This window comes from Schistocerca americana, chromosome 4 (genome assembly GCF_021461395.2).
Source record: "Schistocerca americana isolate TAMUIC-IGC-003095 chromosome 4, iqSchAmer2.1, whole genome shotgun sequence".
NCBI classification, from domain to species: domain Eukaryota; kingdom Metazoa; phylum Arthropoda; class Insecta; order Orthoptera; family Acrididae; genus Schistocerca; species Schistocerca americana.
The window spans coordinates 835,499,529-835,520,272 of record NC_060122.1 but is presented as its reverse complement, the minus strand read 5'-3'; the positions used below and the strand labels follow the sequence as shown (position 1 = coordinate 835,520,272).

The 20,744-nt window shown below is 37.9% G+C and overlaps 1 protein-coding gene across 2 annotated transcripts in view; it reads left to right on the top strand.

The window, feature by feature from the left end:
- The window catches only part of LOC124612323 (catenin alpha), a 152,924-nt gene that overhangs the window by 66,720 nt on the left and 65,460 nt on the right, over positions 1 to 20,744 (top strand). Inside the window, exons 7-8 of one of the 2 annotated variants that reach the window (XM_047140456.1) lie at positions 6,717 to 6,746; positions 20,257 to 20,372. In XM_047140456.1, coding sequence (XP_046996412.1) covers positions 6,717 to 6,746; positions 20,257 to 20,372 — 146 coding nt within the window. The remainder of the gene's footprint in view (positions 1 to 6,716; positions 6,747 to 20,256; positions 20,373 to 20,744) is intronic. The other variant, XM_047140457.1, reaches the window with a different exon arrangement.

Genomic DNA, 20,744 nt, shown 5'->3' with positions numbered 1-20,744 from the left:
GATGTTACGCTATTTAATCTTCCTATTCTAACTATCTTGTTCAAAAGTGTTTTGGCATGGTTTCAATTTATGTACCCCATATTTCATATACATATTCAGGAATGAATTGCTATCTGAATAGTTCTGTGTAATTTTGTGTTGTTTTTTGAAAGTAGCTCTTTATACCTTTACGACTTGTCAAACAGAATAGTGTCAATGGCATATCGATACCTCAGATGAGGTAGGCAGATGGAAAATAAGCAAATCAGATGGTTCAGGTGAAATTAAACAAATTGTTAGTGAAAATAAAATAAATTGAATGAATTGTTAATGAAAATAAAAATAATATAGAAACTGGACTTATAAACTCTGCTCTTAATTTCTTAAATGTACTTTTATCCATGAGCCAAATAACCTTGTTTTTCTGTACTTTCATGTCTGTGTTTTGCCATCACAAAATAAACTGATGCTGACATCAGTGCATACATATGCCTGTGTCTTGTGCTGTTATCGAGAAATGTTGGTCGTATGTGTCACTCGACCAGTGACCAATGCTGTGGTAGATCAAGGACATTGTAACCAATGTTTATTTATCCTCAGATGTGTTTCAGTGGTTTGCAACAGACACAGAGGGAAAATCTTCTGAAATGGCAATCTGCAGATAAAATTTAATAATTATAATTATAGAAGAGCCTGTAGTTCAGTGATAAATTCCCATTTTTATAGAATTGGTAAATGGCTAGAATTATGTGCATGGGGTCAATGGCCCAGTTATAATGGGAAATAATCTTAATTAATATTCCCAGTATGATTTGTTATTATGGCCATCACCCCAAAAGATTGGTTTGATTTAGATCTCCAAACTAGTCTACCCTGTGCGAACCTCTTTATCTCATTGTATTCAGTACCTTGTCAGTAGTTATCCAATCTACAAATATAATCTTCAGCATTCTTTTGGAGCACCACATTTCTGTTCTTGTCAGTACTGCTTACTGCCCACAGTTCAGCTCGACATCAGACTACACTCCATGGAATATGACTTCCTAACACATGTACAGTAGATATTAAATTATTTCTCTTTATCAGAAAGACTTCTTGCTTTAGCTGGACTGCATTTCATATCCTATATGTTTCGACTGTTGTCTGTTACCTTGCTCCAATACAGCAAAACTCACATTACTACTTCTAATGTATCATTTCTTAATCTAATTTTCTCACTGTCACCTGATTTAATTTTACCACATTCCATTATCCTCATTTTACTTTTGTTGATGTTCATCGAATAATCTCTTTTTCAAGATGCTTTCCAGTCCATTCAACTGTTTCTTTGATGTCTCTGACAGAATTAAAATGTTTACATCAAACATCATAGTTTTTCTTTGTCTGAACTTCAATTCCCTTTCCAAATTTCTCCTGGGTTTCCTTCCCCTCTTTTGTGATGTGTAGATTGAATAGCAGGTGGCATAGCTTTCAATTCATTGTCGCTGCCTTCTCAACTATCATTTCCCTTTTGTGTCCTTTTGACTTCTGTAACTGAAATCTGGATTCTGAGGAAATTGTAGTTAAGCTTTCACTCCCTGTATATTTTAACTGCTACTGTCTAAATTTTTAAAGAGTGCATTCCAGTCAGCAATGTCAAAAGCTTTTACTCAATCTATAAATGCCATAAATGTGGATTTTTCCTTCTGCACACTATCTTTCATGATAAGTTGTAGGGTCAGTATGAGTTCACATGCTCCCAAATTTCTTCAGAACCCAAACTGATCTTTCCTGAGATTGACTTCTACTGGTCTTCTGATACTCCTGTTATTAATTTTTATCAGTATTTTGCAAGCATGGCATATTAAACTGATGTACTCACCAAGCGGCGGCAGAACACACACATAAGACTGTTGTAATTGGCAAGCTTTCGGAGCCAGTGGCTTCTTCTTCAGGCAGAAGAGTTGAAGGGGAAGGAAGAAGGGTAAAGGAAAGGACTGGAGAGGTCTAAGAAAAGGGGTAGATTTCGGGAGAGTCACCCAGAACTGACTGTTCAATCAGTCTTTCCTTGTCATCCTGTATGGCAAGTATCCCCTGACCTGCGGTTCCGGGTGACATTCCTGAAATCTGCCTCTTTTCCTAGACCTCTCCAGTTTGTTTCTTTCACCCTTCTTCCTTCCCCTTCAACTCTTCTGCCTGAAGAAGGAGGCACTGGCTCTGGAAGCTTGGCAATTACAACAGTCTTTTAAATGTGTGTTCCGCTGCTGCTGCTGCTTGGTGAGTAGATTTTATAAACTATCCGATTAAATAATTTTGTCAATAACTGATTGTTTTCATTGTTATGTTAAATTGGTGGTTTGATACTGTTCATACCTGTAAGTACCTGCTTTCTTTGGAATTGGATTTACTCCATTCTCCTTGAAGTCTGAGGGTATTTTGCCTGTCTCATATATCTTGCACACCAGATGGAACAGTTCTGTCATGTCTAGCTCTCCCAAGAATTTCAATACTTCTGAGGAAATTTCTTCTACTCCAGGTGCCTTGATTTCACTTAACCTTTCAGCATTCTGTCAAATTTTCCTTTCAGTATCACATCTTTGTCTAATTCCTGTTTCCTTTCCACAGGATGTTCATTTTCTTTGTATAGCTCTTCTAGACATTCCTTCCATCTTTAATCTTTCCCTTCTTTGCTTGGTACTGACTTGTCATTTGAGCACTTGATATTAATACAGCTGCTTCTCTTTTCTTCAAAGATTTCCTTAATTTTGCTATAGGTGGCACCTATCTTTCCCACAGTCATGCATTTTTGTGCAGCTTTTCCTGGCTTCGATGTTCACTTTTTTCCTGTTTTGCATTTTCTGTCAGTCGTAGTTTTCAGCTACCTGTATTTCCCTTTGCATAATTCATTTTCTGCAATTTTGTATTTACCCCTTTCATTGATTAAATTCAATGTCACATGCTTAGCTAAGGATTTTTTGTGAGACAAGTCTTTTATAGCCTTTTCATTTGTTACAAGTACCTCCGATTACTCGTATTGCAACTTTTCTAAATTCCAACTCCTTAGCCTCCCACCTTTCTATAATTCTTTTCAGTTTCAATCTGTAGTTTATACTAAAAAAAATCCCAGACAGAGTCCATGTCTACTCCTGTGAATGTTTTGCGGTTTAAAATTTGGTTGTGATGTATCTTTCTTACCATTATATGATACCTCTGGGCCTGTTCCTTCTACACAAACTTCTGTCAGATTCTTAAACCAAATGTTTGCAGTGATTATGTTCTCTATGTTCTCCTACATTTCTGCCTTTTCCTGCTATTAGATTCCAGTCACCCATCAGAATTAAAGTTTTGTCTGCCTTAACAGACTGGATAATCTCTTTTATCTCATCAACAGTTTTTCAATCTCATCTTCATCTGCAGAGCTATATGTGGAGTCAGGAAAGATGGCAGTTGAGTTTAGGTTTCTTCTGTGCATTTATGTCAAGCATTCTCCAACAGCCAATGAACATTCAGTAGTGTCCTGAGTACTCTGCCACAAACATCATAGCCAATGTTAACATTAAACGTGAATGTAACGAATTATTTACTGAATTTTTATTCCATTTTTTACGAGGTGTCATGGCTGACTTTGGTGGTAAGTGAAAAATTCTACATACGCAAGCAAGAGACATGATTTGCAGGATACACACTTTCTTAAAGTGTAAAGCACACATATAGGCATACAGCAACTATTGCTTGGAACTAGCAACAATGCAAACCCCATCTGTGTCTCGACCTGGGTGAACTGCTATCATGGGCTTGGATTGGCTTGGCTGAGCTATGTTGATGAGTTCCCTGTGCTGTTCATGGTAGTACACATGCATCCTATTTTCTGAGTCATTATTAGATCCACTTCCAAATTACACCAGCTTGATTTTGTATTGATAACCCTGTACTCGCAACAAGAAATCCTGTCGATCCTACTATTATGCCTTACTAATTTCTATGATACTTAACATCTAGCTGTCCATTTCTCTTTTCAGGTTCTCTAACTTACCTTCTCAATTAAGGGATTGAAAATTTCTTATTCCAGCCCATAGAATATGAGATCTGTTTTTTTCTGATAACAATGTCCTCCTGAGTAGTCCCCTCCTGGAGAGCCATGTGAGAAATTATTTTGACTCCAGAATATTTTATCCAAGAGGATGTGATTATCATTAAATCTTACAGTAGAGCTGCAAGCCCTTGAGAAATAATTATAGTTCCCCATACTTCCAGCTGTTCACCGTACCAACATAGCTAAGGCAAGTTTCTAATATTACAATAACAGATCTGTCAGTCACCCAGACTTGCCCTGCACCTACTGCATAGGCTGTTACTACTCTTCGGGAACTATAAGTTAGTCTGGCTTCTCAACAGATACCTCTCTGATATGGTTGCACCCGCCATATGGCTTTATATATCATTGAGGTATGTGGGCCAGTCCACTGCAGCAAGTCCTTAGTTTGTAGGGTAGCATGACTATCTTTTAATAAGACCATTGTAAATGTTAAAGCACAAGATTTTATTAACAACTCTTAATAAGTAACTCACAGACTGCAACTCATAACTTTAAAAAAAGATAAGTTATTTCAGACAGTTAATCTTTGTATAGAATATATGGAATTAAGTCTTAAAACACAATTTAAAACACTTGTGAGATAATGAAAGGACGAGGGGTATTCAGTAAGTAATGCAACACATTTTTTTGCCTGACAGCAGGTTGGTTTTATTCAGGATTCCAATACACCATATTATTTCCCACTCTTTTGGTTACAAAACCCTATTTTTCAACAAAATATCAATTCATTGTGATGGCCTTATGCTGCCTTACTGGGAGGCCTGCGTGGTAACACTACTGGTCAACATCAGAGCCAGTGTCTTGTTATATCAATAACTTCTCCATCATCTACAAGCTGCTTCCTGCAGAATGCATCCTTCATTGGACCAAACAAGTGGAAGTCAGAAGGTGCAAGATCAGGGCTCTAGGGTGGATTAGGAAGAATAGTCCAGTGGAGTTTTGTGAGCCCCTCTCAGGTTTGCAGACTTGTGTGAAGCCTTGCATTGCCTTGGAGAAGTTCTCTTGCATTTTTGTGGTGATGTGAATGCTGGAGTTGTATCTTCAGTTTCCTAAGGGTAGCACAATACACTTCAGAATTGATCATTGCACCATGAGGGAGGACGTCAAACAGAATAGCCTCTTCAGAGTCTCACAAACTGTCACCATGACTTTACAGGTTGGGGGTGTGACTTTGAACTTCCTCTTCAGAGGAGAGGTGGTTTTGCGCCACTCCATGGAGTGCCGTTTTGTTTCTGGTTCAAAGTGATGAACCCATATTTTATCACCTGTGATAATGTTTGACACAAAAAATCTAACAATCAGCCTGATAACGTGCAAGTAATTCCCCACGGGTGCACCTTCATTGCTCTTTGTGGTTTTCTATTAGATGGTGAGAAACCCAATGGGCACACACCTTTGAGTTCCCCAACTGGTGAATGAGTGTGTCAGCACTGCCAACAGAGATGTCCAGTAGAGCAGTAAGGTTTTTGATTGTGATCCGTTGATCACCTCGAATAAGTGTGTCCACACATTCTGACGTTGCAGGAGTCATAGCTGTTTGCAGCTGGCCAGTACATGGGAGATTGGACAGGTTTATGCGACCTTTTTGCAGTGACAGAAGCCTCAACTAATGACTCACCGTGCTTTTGTTCACTGCCAGGTTTCCATAGACGTTCTCCAAGCAATTGTGAATATCTGTGATGCTCTGATTTTTTGCCAAAAGAAACTCAGTGACAGCTCTCTGCATGGTAAGCACCTTCATTACAGATGCCATTTTGAAGGCTACGTATAACTTCGCGAACTTTTAGAACTATAGGTGCTAAAAACATGAATATTCCATGATGTCCCACAGCAAATTGCACATTTTTATGACCAAAATTGCCAAAAAAAAAAAGTTCCATTACTTATTGAATGCCTTTCTTATTAATATAGTACTGTAACATTTGCAAACATCTGTAATAAAATATATTGCAAAAATACCAAGAAATTTGGTGATTGTAGTTATCAGAAGCATTCTATCAATATAGATGTTCTTCAATGCTGTGCAAGTTCATTTTCGGTGGCATTCCACAAAACATGACTGTTACTACATGGGTAAATAATAAGTTTTGTGATATTCTAGAATCTGTTCCATTTTTTGAAATTAATTATGACAAGAGAATTTACAAATCCAGGAGATGAAGTGTCATAGTTTGAATTTTTTGATTACATGTAGACCAGCTTTCATGTGCAAGAAAAGATCGTTGCATTAATTAAAAGAATATTTACCAGAATGATATACAAAGAACAAAATAGTTACATGAATTGATTTTTGTGAACAAGGAAAATAAGATCCAGTAGTGAGTTGATGAATTATTATACAAATGTCAAAGGTTGCCTACTGAATTTTGTTTCTCAGAAATTGAATTATCGTATAGAAAAAAATTTATGTCACGTGACCAAGAAACTGTTAGTTCAGTATCATGTTAACATTGTGGAGTGTGATGCCTACAGGGTAATTTTTGGGCAAATGTAAGTCTGACATGATGGCAGTTTGGCCTATGGAACTGAGTCATGATTTACAGACTCTGGTAATTAGTTTTAGAATTCCATGTAAGCATGTTATTTAAATAGAAAATATTATTTATGTAACTTAATTACTGATGTTTTGTTTACTTTTTATTTTCCTCTGGGACTAATGCAGTTGCAAGCAGCAAGGGGAGGAAAGAGAGGGGTAAATATTTATATATATGTGTGAGTGTGCGTACTTGTGTTTTCTGCATTCAGCTACAATTGTCCTGTTGTATCCAGATTATGTAGAATTTCCTCCTTTCACACATTGTGATAGATCTCACACAGAAAAAATTTTCTTGGTAGTGTAAATAATTACTTCTGTACTTTGATGCAATGTATCAGGCTGAACAAATTGACTAATCAACTAACTGTCAGTGTTGCACACTTACACTTGTTTTGTAGAACAAATGGTAATCATAGTTGTTTTCAGACACTTTTCATTATTTGAAGTAGAGTGACAGTAAATTGCAGTCATTCCTAACATATAATTTGAAAAGTTGCATTGACATATTAAAGATGAATACTTTTAAGGACTAAAATATTACCCAGAAAACTAATGAGTTTGGGAAAGACAATTTAGAATTTTTTATAGGTTGACATCTTGAATTGTTTTAATGTTGAAAATGGCTAAAAGTGATAGAAGCAATTTTATTGGAGTGTAGTAACAGAGGAAAAGAGAATAAGTTACTGTATTAGGCTCAATCCCTTACACTTTCATTGCAAAAGATTATGTCTAGCTGCTGCAGAGTGAGAAAACAGTTAAGATAGTTGGCAGTATTAAAATTATAACTTTCCAAAGGTCGTTAGCATATCTGTATTACTGATCCTCATTATAGCATATAATAAGAGCTTAAATTTATTCTGACTTCTTATATCCATGTATGAGCAGAATGAACATTTTGGTTCTTTCACATTGAGTGTTCTGTTTGCTATTATCCTACTTGGTTGTTGTTGCTCAGCGACAGTGGATAGTTGTCATCTAATATTTTCTACTATGTTTACCAGATGATGCTTTTACGAACATTGAAAGAATTACCATCGTACCACAACAGCATATTCATCATCTTAGCAATCAATAAGTTGTCATAACAGTGTGATAGTTATGTTATACACTCTCCCACACACTTACAAGAAACCATTTGATGTATTAATTATTAAGAAGTAAATTGAAAGGAAATGTTATTTGCTTTAGTCAGTAGTCATACTTTTATCGTGCACACTGCGGGATTAACATTGACCTGCTGTAGATCAGAAAGTAGGTCAGAGCACAGATGTTAAAGGAGGGTAAAGCTTTATATTTTGTGTTTTATGTGACTGCAGGCTGAAAATATTGATCAGAAGGTCAAAAACCAGAAAATGATGCATTCATTATTCAGTTGTATTAAGCTCTGAAATTTTCTTGGCATAACTGATTCATGAATAAATGCTACACAGAGTTCTTATGTGTCTGATTTGTCGATCTCGATCTTTCAATGACTTCCTCAGTTTTCATTGTCAGGAAAGTAGATTTCAGAAGGCCAATGGCTATCGTAGTTGACTGAATTGTATGATGGAGATGTTACGAAGCCCCAGAACTTCCAAATCCCGCCAGAGATATGTCTACGCCTATAACTGAAAAAACATTGGTAGAAATGCTGATTGTGTTAAATGGTGGAAGACTCAGTTTATTTCTTTGTCACCTTTCAGCATCAAGCACCTGTTTCCATGCACCACTAAGGATGTAGCCACTGTCTTGGTTAAGGTTGTTACACATTCTGATTTCAATGGCTTCTTTGATGACAGAATCCCAGTAGGTAGATGCATGGAATAAGATTTTTATTTTATCAAACATAATCGTATGTATGTTCACAAGGCTGTGTCCGGGAACAGCAGATTTGTTGAAATTGCTATATAGTGCATGGAAACGCATGATGCTGAAAGGCAACAGAGGAATTAGTTGAGTTTTCCACAGTCTAACAAAATGAGCATCACTATCAGTGTTCATAAGTCATAAGACATCAACATATCTGTGATGGCATATTGACGTTTTGTGACTTTGTGACACCTCCATGACATACTTCCACCAATTAAAGTACCGGACAGCCCTCTGAAATCTAATCTCATGATGATGAAAATGATGTGGGAGGAAGTTGTTGAAAGCTTGAGATTGACAAATCTAATGTGGCAAGAACTCCACAAAGCATTTATTCAAGAATGTCACCATGAAAAACTGCTATCTCATGTGGTTGTCTGACATTTGTTATTTGTGTTAACAACGAAGTTAATATGTTCATTTGCTACTGAACTAGTTTTTCTTCATATTCTGTAAGTGCTAGTCATCTGTGTGCTGTATTACTCAACTCAAAACAGTGAAAAAGTGTACGACCAACCATTGTAGCACATGAAGAAAAAGACTAGATCAGTTTTTGAAATATTATGCATAAAAAACTGAACTTCAGCGGTTTCAGTTACTGATTTGCCTAAACATGGACTGTGTGTGTTGTCCTTAATAAGGAGATCTATTAATAGATAGTTCCATTTACCTTCTTGTATCATCTGTACATAAAAGTAAATTGTCTTAGGATGTAGGTCCTTTATTGTAAATTCAGACACACTAATTTTGTCTGCATATAATGTCCAATTTAGGCAATGTGCTATATTGGTTCTAATGACTTCAGATGTTATTAATTGAAGTCACAATGATGTTGATGATAAGAAGTGACTGCTTTCTCCCCAATGCCGTCTCTATTATTCCACTGTCTTCGGTTACGCAGTACGTAAAAGAATTGAAATTTCTACCTGCCACTAATCATAACCTATAGCAAACTTGAGTAACCTCTGAATTGGGAATGAAGTATAGTCTATAAATCATTTAAATTCTTAATGTCTGGGTATACTAACAGCAGTTACAGAAAAAAAATTATATTTAGGGATGACTGCATTATCTGAAACCTAGCCTTATCATAATTACACATTCAACACTATTCTTCGCACTGCAGTATTCATCAGCTAGTCCCTTAGAATTTCATTCTTGGTAAAGCTGTCCTCTTTTGTATAATACATTCCTTTTCTGTAAAATTCTTCCGCATGTTGGTATCTTTTAAATCAACAGAAGAAGTTTTGTGTCTGAACGCACTGTTGTATGTATTTCGGAAGTGAATCTGCAGTCAGTCTTCATTTCCTGCACACTTAGTATCAAACATAAAATTTTGCTTGCAGTATGCTTTACAGAAAGGCTCCTGCGTGTGACCTTATATGTGCTAATGTTTTTTTATATTTTTTATATGAATAAAATGGATTATTGCAATTTATATAAATGTCCTGTATTGGTTTTGTAAGGATTTAAAATGTGGTTGATGGTTTTTTGTTTAAAAATTTGGCAGGGGGTGGAGAGGGGGGGGGGGGGGAGGCACAGGCTTTTTATTTGTTTCAGTATTGAGTTGTCAGAATTGCTCATCAGAAGTACATACTGTTCTCTGAAGGAATGTATAAAGTGAGCAATAAGAGAGAAAATGATGTGCCATGAGAAAAATGAATATAATGCTCACATACAAATGTTGCATCATATTCACCTGTATCAACACCAGAAGCTGGAAGAAACATATTAGCATTATAAAATACTTATTTGTTAAAAGTCTGAAGAAAAATGGGGAGTAAGACAAGCAAAGCAAAACTATAATACTTCCTGGAAATGCAATGACATCCTTATTGATAAAAGGTGTTAAGAAAGAAAAGGAGTTAGGCAAAGCTTAGACTAGAAATAAACAAGAAAAAAGTATAGCTGGCTACCTTCTCTCTCATAAATACAACTACAAAAGGTACACACGCCTGTGGAAAGTAGTCCTTTTAGGCATGCATAATAAATTATGGTGGTTAAATGCTTGAATTCTACTTCCTTTTGTCAGTAGTGTTCAGTGGACTATTCAAAATAGTGTGCAAGATTAATAATTGTATTATTTAGTAATTTTACAGAATTAGATAAATGATCCTGGAAGGAAAATAATTTGAATTGGCGTTCTGGTTATGTTTTTATAATCAAAGTATTGCCATATCACAGTTTTTATTTGTTTAATGAAGTTAATAGCCTTTGTAATTCCTAGCAGCAAATGTCTTGATTATAAAAGTGAAACCCTTTTTAATTGTAGAAGACTTTCACAACCTCTTTGGAATGGATAAAATAAAATTAAATGAAACCTTACCTCCAGCAAATCAAGGAACAATTTTTGTGTACAAATATGATTATACGCAGAATGAGATTTTAACTCTGCAGCGGAGTGTGCGCTGATATGAAACTTCCTGGCAGATTAAAACTGTGTGCCGGACCGAGACTCGAACTCGGGACCTTTGCCTATCGCGGGCAAGTGCTCTACCAGCTGAGCTACCCAAGCATGACTCATGCCCCGTCCTCACAGCTTTACTTCTGCCAGTACCTCGTCTCCTACCTTCCAGACTTTACGGAAGCTCTCCTGCGAACCTTGCAGAACTAGCACTCCTGAAAGAAAGTGCACACTCCGCTGCAGAATGAAAATCTCATTCTGGAAACACCCCCCAGGCTGTGGTTAAGCCATGTCTCCGCAATATCCTTCCTTTCAGGAGTGCTAGTCCTGCAAGGTTCGCAGGAGAGCTTCTGTAAAGTTAGGAAGGTAGGAGACGAGGTACTGGCAGAAGTAAAGCTGTGAGGGCGGGGCGTGAGTCGTGCTTGGGTAGCTCAGTTGGTAGAGCACTTACCCGCGGAAGGCAAAGGTCTCGAGTTCGAGTCTTGGTCCGGCACACAGTTTTAATCTGCCAGGAAGTTTCATTATTATACGCATACAGTTCAGAGTATGAAGAAGAGGATGGAACTTGGCACATGGAATATAAGATATTGTTGGAATTGGTAGTTAATCCAGGGCCTGCGGAGGACTTGGCCATTCATAGATCAGGAGGAGGTGAGGCATCCTTGCAGGCACATGGGATGTAGAGGTTGTGGTATGTGGAACTGCTTGGCGGGAAATTAATGAAACATCCCTCTTTACAGTAAGGTAAAGGTCTCGAGTTCGAGTCTCGGTCCGGCACACAGTTTTAATCTGCCAGGAAGTTTCATTATTATACGCATACAGTTCAGAGTATGAAGAAGAGGATGGAACTTGACATATGGAATATAAAGATATTGTTGGAATTGGTAGTTAATCCAGGGCTGCGGAGGACTTGGCCATTCATAGATCAGGAGGAGGTGAGGCATCCTTGCAGACACATGGGATGTAGAGGTTGTGGTATGTGGAACTGCTTTGCAGGAAATTAATGAAACATCCATCTTTACAATATTTCTTGATTCAGTCTAATGCAGAGACAACATTATAGTAGGCAGGAGGTCATTGTTATTCGATGATGTTCGTGGCAGAGAGCGCTGGGATCAGCAGCTGCCAACTCGGGAGCCAGCACAGCATGTCCTGTTGGTGGCGGACTGCGGCATCAGTGAAGGGGCCCTCAGAGTGTATCAGACACCGCTCTTAGCAGCATGTCCAAGATGCGGTTGCAGAGTACCACACCGGGGTAGACTGTGTCCAAACCCTGACATCTAATGTCCAATTTAGACATCGAACGTGTGCTCCCACACTGTGCAGTGATCAGCAGTGATGGAAGCCGTCAGGAAATGGTGTAAAGTGACAGAGAGACTGAGCCGCCTGCAGCTCAGGAATGAACACGCGTCCCATTAGAGAGGTGTCCGGAAGCAAGCGGAAGCCAGCCAGAGGGAGACCCAGCGGTGCAGAGGTGCCAAGTCATCTGCATAAATTCTCCAGGTCAGGGGTTTGCCTGCTGCTACTGATGACAAAGTCCGTAGTAGATGACCGGATACCTCATCTAGCCCTGCAGTAATCTCCACCTTGAAGCCAACAGCCGATGGAGATGGCAGTGGTTGGCATTATTTACATGCTCCAATACCATTGTGTACAGAGAATGTCGGCAAGTATCTGAGCACGTCTGAGAGTGAGGATCTAATTTGATGAGTCTGCTGTCCTGTACTTCTCCAACAGCAGTCTCCCTACCCAGCAAGAGACAGCAAGGTGTAGCAGCCAGGCGTCACAATTGGGTAGGGATGACTTCATTCGTTCAGTTTTTCTTGTTTATCAGTCCTGAAGGATCCTAGAGGGAGCTGTACTGTTGCCCATCTTCACTCTTCAGAGGAGTTGGCTAGCTTCTTCTGCTTCATCAGCTTCATGAATAAGTACTCTTACGTTCTGAATACATCTTCTTGTGAAACAGTGTCGGGGGTTCAAGCTGATGCTCACGTCCCTGTGTACGACATCATTATGCTGAGCGTCACAAGCTGTTCATCACACTCAACAGTCTTTGTGCAACAGTACTACTAAAAACAAGGAAGTTAGAAGAACTCAAAATTGTTTGACATTTTAGCATTCTGTGAAACAAGATGGCAATGGTAAGAACGTTGAGGTAGTGCTTTAAAATTAGAGTAATATTATTGGAGGAGAAGAACAAGGCAGAAATGTGGTAGCAGTCACACTGGGAAAAAATGGGTGTATATTGTTATGAATACCTAGTAAATGATAATTAAGAAGTAGAAGGACTGCAACAACTTAGTGACTATACAAGTCTATTTTTCAACTTCATTAATAATGAGAGATTTCAGCGCCATAGTGGGGAATTATCTTGAAAGGGGGCAGCAGAGATATTTGGATTAGGAATCACCAATTGTAGAGGAGAGCATCTACTTGAGTTTTTTGAGGAACTTGACTTAGTGACAACAAACACAACCTTTAAAATGCGTAAAAGAATGAGGTACACATAGAAAGCTCCATGTGGTAATAATAGCTACCAATTTTTTATTGCAGAAGGTATAGAAATTGAAGTCTATCCATAGCTATCCAGAATTAGATGAAGATTGTGACCATGTGCCATTCATAGTAAAGTGTAGTTTAAAATTTAAAAGAAACCAGATGATTTATGCAAAAAGGTGAAATATCTATAAAATCATGAAATACAGTGAACGAAATTGTAACAGAAACGTCAGATGAAATACTGGGTGAAAAACAAATGGAATAAAAACCATGAATCACAGAAAATGTGATAAACATGATTCAAGAGAGGAATAAATGTAGAGGAAGAAACACAACAGAAATGTGAAGCTACCATTAGAATAGAAGTGAGAAAAGGATGCTAAATATCTTCTTATTTGTATAACCTTTTCATTGTAAAAAGTTCAAGGATCTTCAAGGGAAAAACATGTTAAGTTAAAAAGAGTAGAATTCCCATTCACTGTACAAACTTTGCAGTTTGCCTTAGTAACTTATGGTGAAAAACATGCAGAGTGTATTTTCTAAATTTGCAACAGGAAATACTTTGATCTTAAAACTAATAGTAAAAAAAGGTATTATAGTAAGTAAACAAAATAATGAGAAAACCTGATATCACAATTCAAAGAAATAAAAAAATGCTAATTCTTTTCCTTTAGACATGTTAACTAAAGAATACTACAGATACCGTATGGAAAATAGGAAAACAACATGCAACAGTTTACTGTGCTTTCACTGAAAGAAGGAAAATAGGAATTTATTATAAAAAACAAATGTCAAGATTTTCATCTGGATTGTGCTCTCGTATGCTGTGAAAGCTGAACACTATTGAAGACAGGGAGGAAGTGCTGAGAAGTGATACATATGTGGCTTTGGAGGAAGCTAATGAGAGCCATTTGAACAGAAAAAGTTCAGTTAGGTGTTTTGAAAGAGATGAGCAAGCAGAGAAACCTCATAGCAACTATCCAAAAAAGGAAATTAAAACTTTGTGGACAGAAGTTTTTAACAGATGTTTTGGAAAGGTCAATTAAGAATAATACAGTACCAACAGACGTTATTTTTATGCTGTTTTATTAGGCAACCAATTTCGATGTTCCAGTCACATCATCATCGAGACTGTCACATGACTGACAAGGCACACAATTGATGAAGTTTTGATATCTACAAAACCATATAAGATATCTGGTTCTGTAGATATCCAGACTTAATGAGCTCTGTGCCCCTCACACATGTGGCATCAACTGTCAAACGAACAGTTGCTGTCACACGAGTGACGAGCACACATGCTAATGAAGTTCCACTGTCAAATGAACAATTACTGTCACATGCGAAGAGCACACATGCTCGTGAAGTTTGGGTATCTGTGGAACCAGATAAGTGTACTGATGGGGAACCAGATAAGAGTACTGGTGGCTCGTCTTATACAAGCGCGAGTGGTACTAGGTGTCATTCATGCGACAACCCTGATGATGGTGTGATTGGAATGTTGAAACTAGTTTCCTAATAAAACAGTATCAAAATAACAGCTGTTGGTACATCATTATTACATTTCATCAACCAGCTGCTGTTCCACACACCTGAATCCAGAATGGAGTTACGTTTATTGGTGGTGGTGGTGGTGGTGGTGGTGATGTCACTATCTTCATGTAAATAGTATTATCTGTGCACCTATTAGGAAAGCCACTCTTAGGCTGTGTTCACACTGTCGCCCGAGCCGAGCCGAGCCTGGCCTGGCCGCCGCCCGCTTTGATATCAAGCACGTGGTTTTCAATTGCGGTGTTCACACTGGCGGCCGGGCCGCGCCGACACGGCGTGAGGCTCCTGGAGCCGAGCCGGCGACATCCCGAGTGTTTAATATTGGCGGCGCGAGCCGACCGCAGGCGCGAGCCTGTGGAGCAGCACTACAGCTTCTGCAGTACACGCATCACACGTCTCCCTTCCTCTTTCATAACAAGTGTGACTGCACACGTCTTTTATTTTAAGATGTTACCTTACATTTCACAATCAGTGAGGAAAAATTACGTTTATTATAATGATACATGCGAAATTACTTTTTTATTTCATTTGTTTAATCTACCATATTTACATGCATTTACAACAATAGCTTGCCAGCGATCACGGCATTGCCACCACTGAATAGTTCGCATTTACTTGTAAACGGAGACAGATACGAGTGTCACTGAGGGACGGAAATGTGTCCCTACCAGATGACAATGCATTGTAAAGTCATGCTGTGGCACGTTACTATAAGCTGTTGTCTGTGACATCTTTTTGTGATGTTCTTACTTTAATGAATGCAGAATAACATACAAGTGACATAAACTTGTGTCTATCAATTTGTTATCAGAAATTCAGCTAGTATGACAGAAATGATGCAGTTTCCAGATTATGGAACGAAGTAACCAAGGAGTGTGTTTCAGATAGTACACACAAATATAAATTATTTTCCTTTATAATTTTGTTTTATTTACAATGAAATGAGATACACAAAAATATAGTAAATAGCTAAGTACTTTCAACTCCAAAATTTATTTTTGAAAGGTTTTTTAATTATTTGAAGTTGAATTTTGAACGAAATATTCAACAAAAGTGTTCCTGACAGTTTTCGAACGTAATGTGGAATTTCTGTTGAATGTGGCATCAGCTGTCTGCATATCAGCATTGTTACATAACTTTTCAGCTTCAACATTGCATCCTTCTCTGTCAATGACAATATTATGAAGCAGACAAATGCACTTGACTATGTGATCAGCTACGTAAATGGATGTTTCAGTTTCCTTCCTCAGTAGTCTCCATTTATTGGTCATTATAGCAAATGCACATTCAACATCTTTTCTTGCTCTGGAATGCATATCATTGTATAGAATCTTCTCGTTGTCCAAATTTCTGCGAGGAAAAGGTCTCATCAAATTCTCTAATAAGGGGTAAGCTTCATCTCCCAAAATGACGTACGGTAATTCCTGACACATTCCTTCAAGTCTTGTTGGTGGTGGTAATAACAGCTCCCCATTTGTAAGTTTCTTATATAACATACTTTCTTTAAACACGCCTGCATCAGACTGTTTACCGTAGGCACCAACATCTACAGCTATAAATTTGTAATTTGCATCAGCAACTGCTTGGAGTACAATCGAATAGTACTGTTTGTAATTGTAAAACATGCTGCCAGAAAGTTTAGGACAATGGACACATATGTGCTTCCCATCTATACATCCAACACAGTTTGGAAATCCCCATCTCGTATGCATGTCACTGGCAATTTCTGTAAATTGAGAAACAGTTGGCGTTGGTAAATGAATGGGAGCAAGTGACTCCCATATGGCCATACAAACGTCTTTCACCACCACTGATACGGTGGACACTCCTAATCGGAATGATGATGCTAGTGCATGAAAGGAGATGCCAGTGGACAGATACGTGAGAAAAAAAATCATAAAATGTGTTACTCAAGTGTGGTGTTGGTTGAAGTTTTTACAGTTTTGTTTGCACAGTAGATATTCACTTAGTCCATATCATTTCACAGTTATACAACAATAAATAATTAAAGAGACATTTTCTTGCACCCTTCTATATTCTTTCAATTAAAATAATGAAATCGAAATTAATTGGGGTAAAAGTTCTACTGCAAACCAGAAAGTTTGTACTAACGAATCTTACCTTATTGTTATACACAATTTTTCTTCTGCTGTTATACTTCTGCGAAAATTTGTGGTCTGTTTCGAAATTTTGTCTTGAATGTTCTGCAGCACATACTGAAATGTGTTGTGATTCATTCTATAATATGAATAAAAATTTTCAGGATAGTTTTTAAGTTCTTCATGTAAAGAAAAAAACTCTCCTAAATGTCTGTCGCTATTTATGGGATGAATCCATAACCTCCTAGTTCATCTGTACTTCAAAACTCGATGAGTTACTGCAGAGTCAAAACAATACCAATAAAAGAGTGAAGACATTGTTCTACAAGACAGCACAGACTAGCTAAAGGTGAGCAACTGTTGACTGCAGCTGCGTTTCCTACTAACTTGCTTGTCAGCTGTCGAAGGGTAGGGATTTTTTTATTTAGCCTCCAGCAGCTAACAGCCATTTAGCCAAAGAGTGGGGATTACCTTGACAGTGCAGCGCAGCCCGCCAAGGAAGGAAAAAAACAATGAAGAACAATGAAATGAACATCTGTGTCGATCCACAGTAGTTTCATTAACTCTCCATTATTTTTTCTGTCAAAGTAGAGAACGAGACTACAGAATTGCGCTTCAGTTTCTGCAGTAAACGTATCACAAATCTCCAGTTTGTTTTTGTGATTAGTTTTGCATCATATTTTATCAGACCTATGTCATTGACACTTCTATCTAGACAATGAGACCATTAAAATAATACGAGCGACCGACACTAGGTCTGTGCTGATCCCTAGTAATTAGTTTTTTTCTGTTCTGCATTATATGACTACACTAAACCAAGCTGTAACCGCACAAACTTGCGGACGTGGCACTGACGCCACTGAATAGCTCCGATTACTTGTGACCAGACAGATATCAGTATCATTATCATTTCAAAAACTTTTTGGTACTTTTAGCTACATTTCATTCCCAACAATGTATGATCTAAAACGGAACTAACAGTAAGCTACCCGCTACATAACTTTTTCACTACAAGATTTGTAAATCAAGTGCACAACGTTGACAAATAGCATCATTTCACAATGACTGCTAAGAAATATGGAAAGATAAATGATTCAATTCTAAGCTAAGATGTTACACTACCACGTGTACAAAAATCAGATTTTTTAGCCGCATACTTTCTTCAAAATCGCTTGGGAAACGTTACGAAACTAAGAAATCACGCGAAACGAAAAGTAGACTTTTTCTTTTTTCACAACGTAAGTAACGCTTTTAAGGAAAAAATAAGTTCATAAAATGATGTGGCGAAGTCTCATATACTGCTAAGAATTTTTAAAACATGAAAATCAGAGAAGTGGATTTTCCCCCATTTCGCCGTCCCGGCTAGGCGCGGCACGCAATGTGAATGCACTACACTTCGGCCTGAGCAGGCTAGGCACGAGCTGAGCCAGTACGCGTCATCCCGGCCCGGCCTGGCTGGCAGTGTGAACGCAGCCTTAAGCTGCGTGAGGAGAGCAGATCATGATACACCTGGTGCCACCTGACAGAAACAGGAATAATTTCCAATTTTTGCCCAGTTGCATTAGAGCTAATGTTTACCCGCATGAATGAGGGTTGTCCCACATAATGTTGCTTCCAGCTCCCTCTGTTATATAGTGACACAACTGCTGTTGATTCTTTCTGATATAATTAGCTACATTTGAGCATTGCCAAGCTAGTACCATCTTCTAATTCACCCCATTTCCTATCATGCTTATTTTTATGACCACTGTGTCACCGAGAATCGCTGTGGATGTTGTCAACTTATTCAAGTCTTTTTATGTACATTTTGTTGACTACATGAAGGTTATTTGATTGCATTGTGCTCTTAATATATCAAGAGTAGTTTTTAGCCATAAAATCCTAACTGAGCCACAGTCATGCTAGTGTAATCAATCAGCATTAGCAGTAACTTGCCTCCACTGAGAGTATCAGGTGCTGTTTTAAATATCACATTTTGCTCTTCTCTCAGTAGTGTTGTTCCATCCTCCTTTGATTGCATAATTTCTCTTTCACAGAGATAATTTGGTCACCATGTTGAGGACATACCACTTCATTGAAATCACAGAGAATGATCTGACACGATTCCTCTAAGTAGTTGTATAAACTGATGTAGTAAGAAAGCTGAGAATGTTTTGAATTATGATTATGTTATAATCCAGAAGCAGTTACTTCTTCTACATTCCACTTGGGAATGATTATTTCAGATGCACCAATGCAATCATACAAATTCTTGCATATGAGGTGCTAATAGTGACCCCCCTGGGTTGTAGCTACTCCCTACTCTATTTTGCTGAGTGCGCACTAATTACATTAATCTGCTTTGAAACAGTGAGAACTGGTTGTCAGCAGCATTGGATACTTTATGTACATAATTTTTTGTGTTATAGATAAAATAACATGCAACATGGTGTGTTTTATAAGTGGTGTGGGAGCCTGCAGCTGAGTTTTCTGCATATTTTTCTCCACGCTTGTCTTATGTTGTTCGTTTAGCAAATTGCATGACATTGTTGAATGATTCAGCTGTTGTAATAGTTATAAATGTTTTCTGATATGTGAAATGTAAAAGTTATGTAAATGCTTTTGCCCTTCTTGTCATTAGCAAAACTAACTTAAGTGCTGCTTCCTCCATACCCCTTGTACAACCTAATGCCAATTTAAAAGTGTACAGTTGCAGTGTGGTTCTGTTTTGGTGAATCTAATACAAGTGACATAGACAAGTAAATTTTGAAAATGTTTCAGATCCTTGAAAAATGGACTTTTCAATAAATAAGTATAATTTTTGTAAGTAAGTTAAATTGCTGATGTTTCAACCAACCTGCTACAGTCCTCTTCAGGATATGATTTATTTATCTATTTATTTTTTATTTATTTTACTAGGAGTATAACACAGTTTCAGAAATCAATCTGTGGCAAGTGAGGCCGATAAGAATGTCATCGTCTGTCTTCAGATTGTAGTTACATTCCTGACTTCTATCATTTCATGTAGCATTCAATACTCATTGTGGCTGTTGGCAGGGATGTACAGCTAAGGCTCTTTAGTGTCGCTTTCAACAATATTATGAACAGGATAGAGTGCTACTCACCATAAAGTTGACACTTTGAGTTGCATACTGACACAACAAACAGTCTTTTCCATTATTTAACTTTTTTAATCATTAATTTTTTATCACCTTCATCAAGATAAGAAAATTATAAAATTCTGCTCAAGACTAATTTATTTCAAGACTAATTTATTTTTTGACAGATGGGTACCAAAGAACAGAGTGAAGGCTTGGAGCGAGCCTTAGATCACATGTGCCGCAAGACAAGAGACCTCCGGCGGCAACTGAGGAAGGCGGTCGTTGATCACGTGTCGGACAGGTCGGCATTCCGCACTGTGCGGAAACTAATAAACAGGATATTAAGTTGAAATTGTGTAATTCCAGTATAATTGTTTTGTTGAAATACATACTTGCTGCATGCTTGAATGTAAACATTCTCTCTCTCTCTCTCTCTCTCTCTCTCTCTCTCTCTCTCTCTGTGTGTGTGTGTGTGTGTGTGTGTGTGTGTGTGTGTGTGTGTGTGTGTGTAGTCTATTTTCTTTCCTGTTTTATTGAAGCTTTGCAATTGCAGAATCATGTATAAGTTAAAAAAAGCCTGTGTATGAAACTTCCTGGCAGATTAAAACTGTGTGCCGGACCGAGACTCGAACTCGGGACCTTTGCCTTTTGCGGGCAAGTGCTCTACCATCTA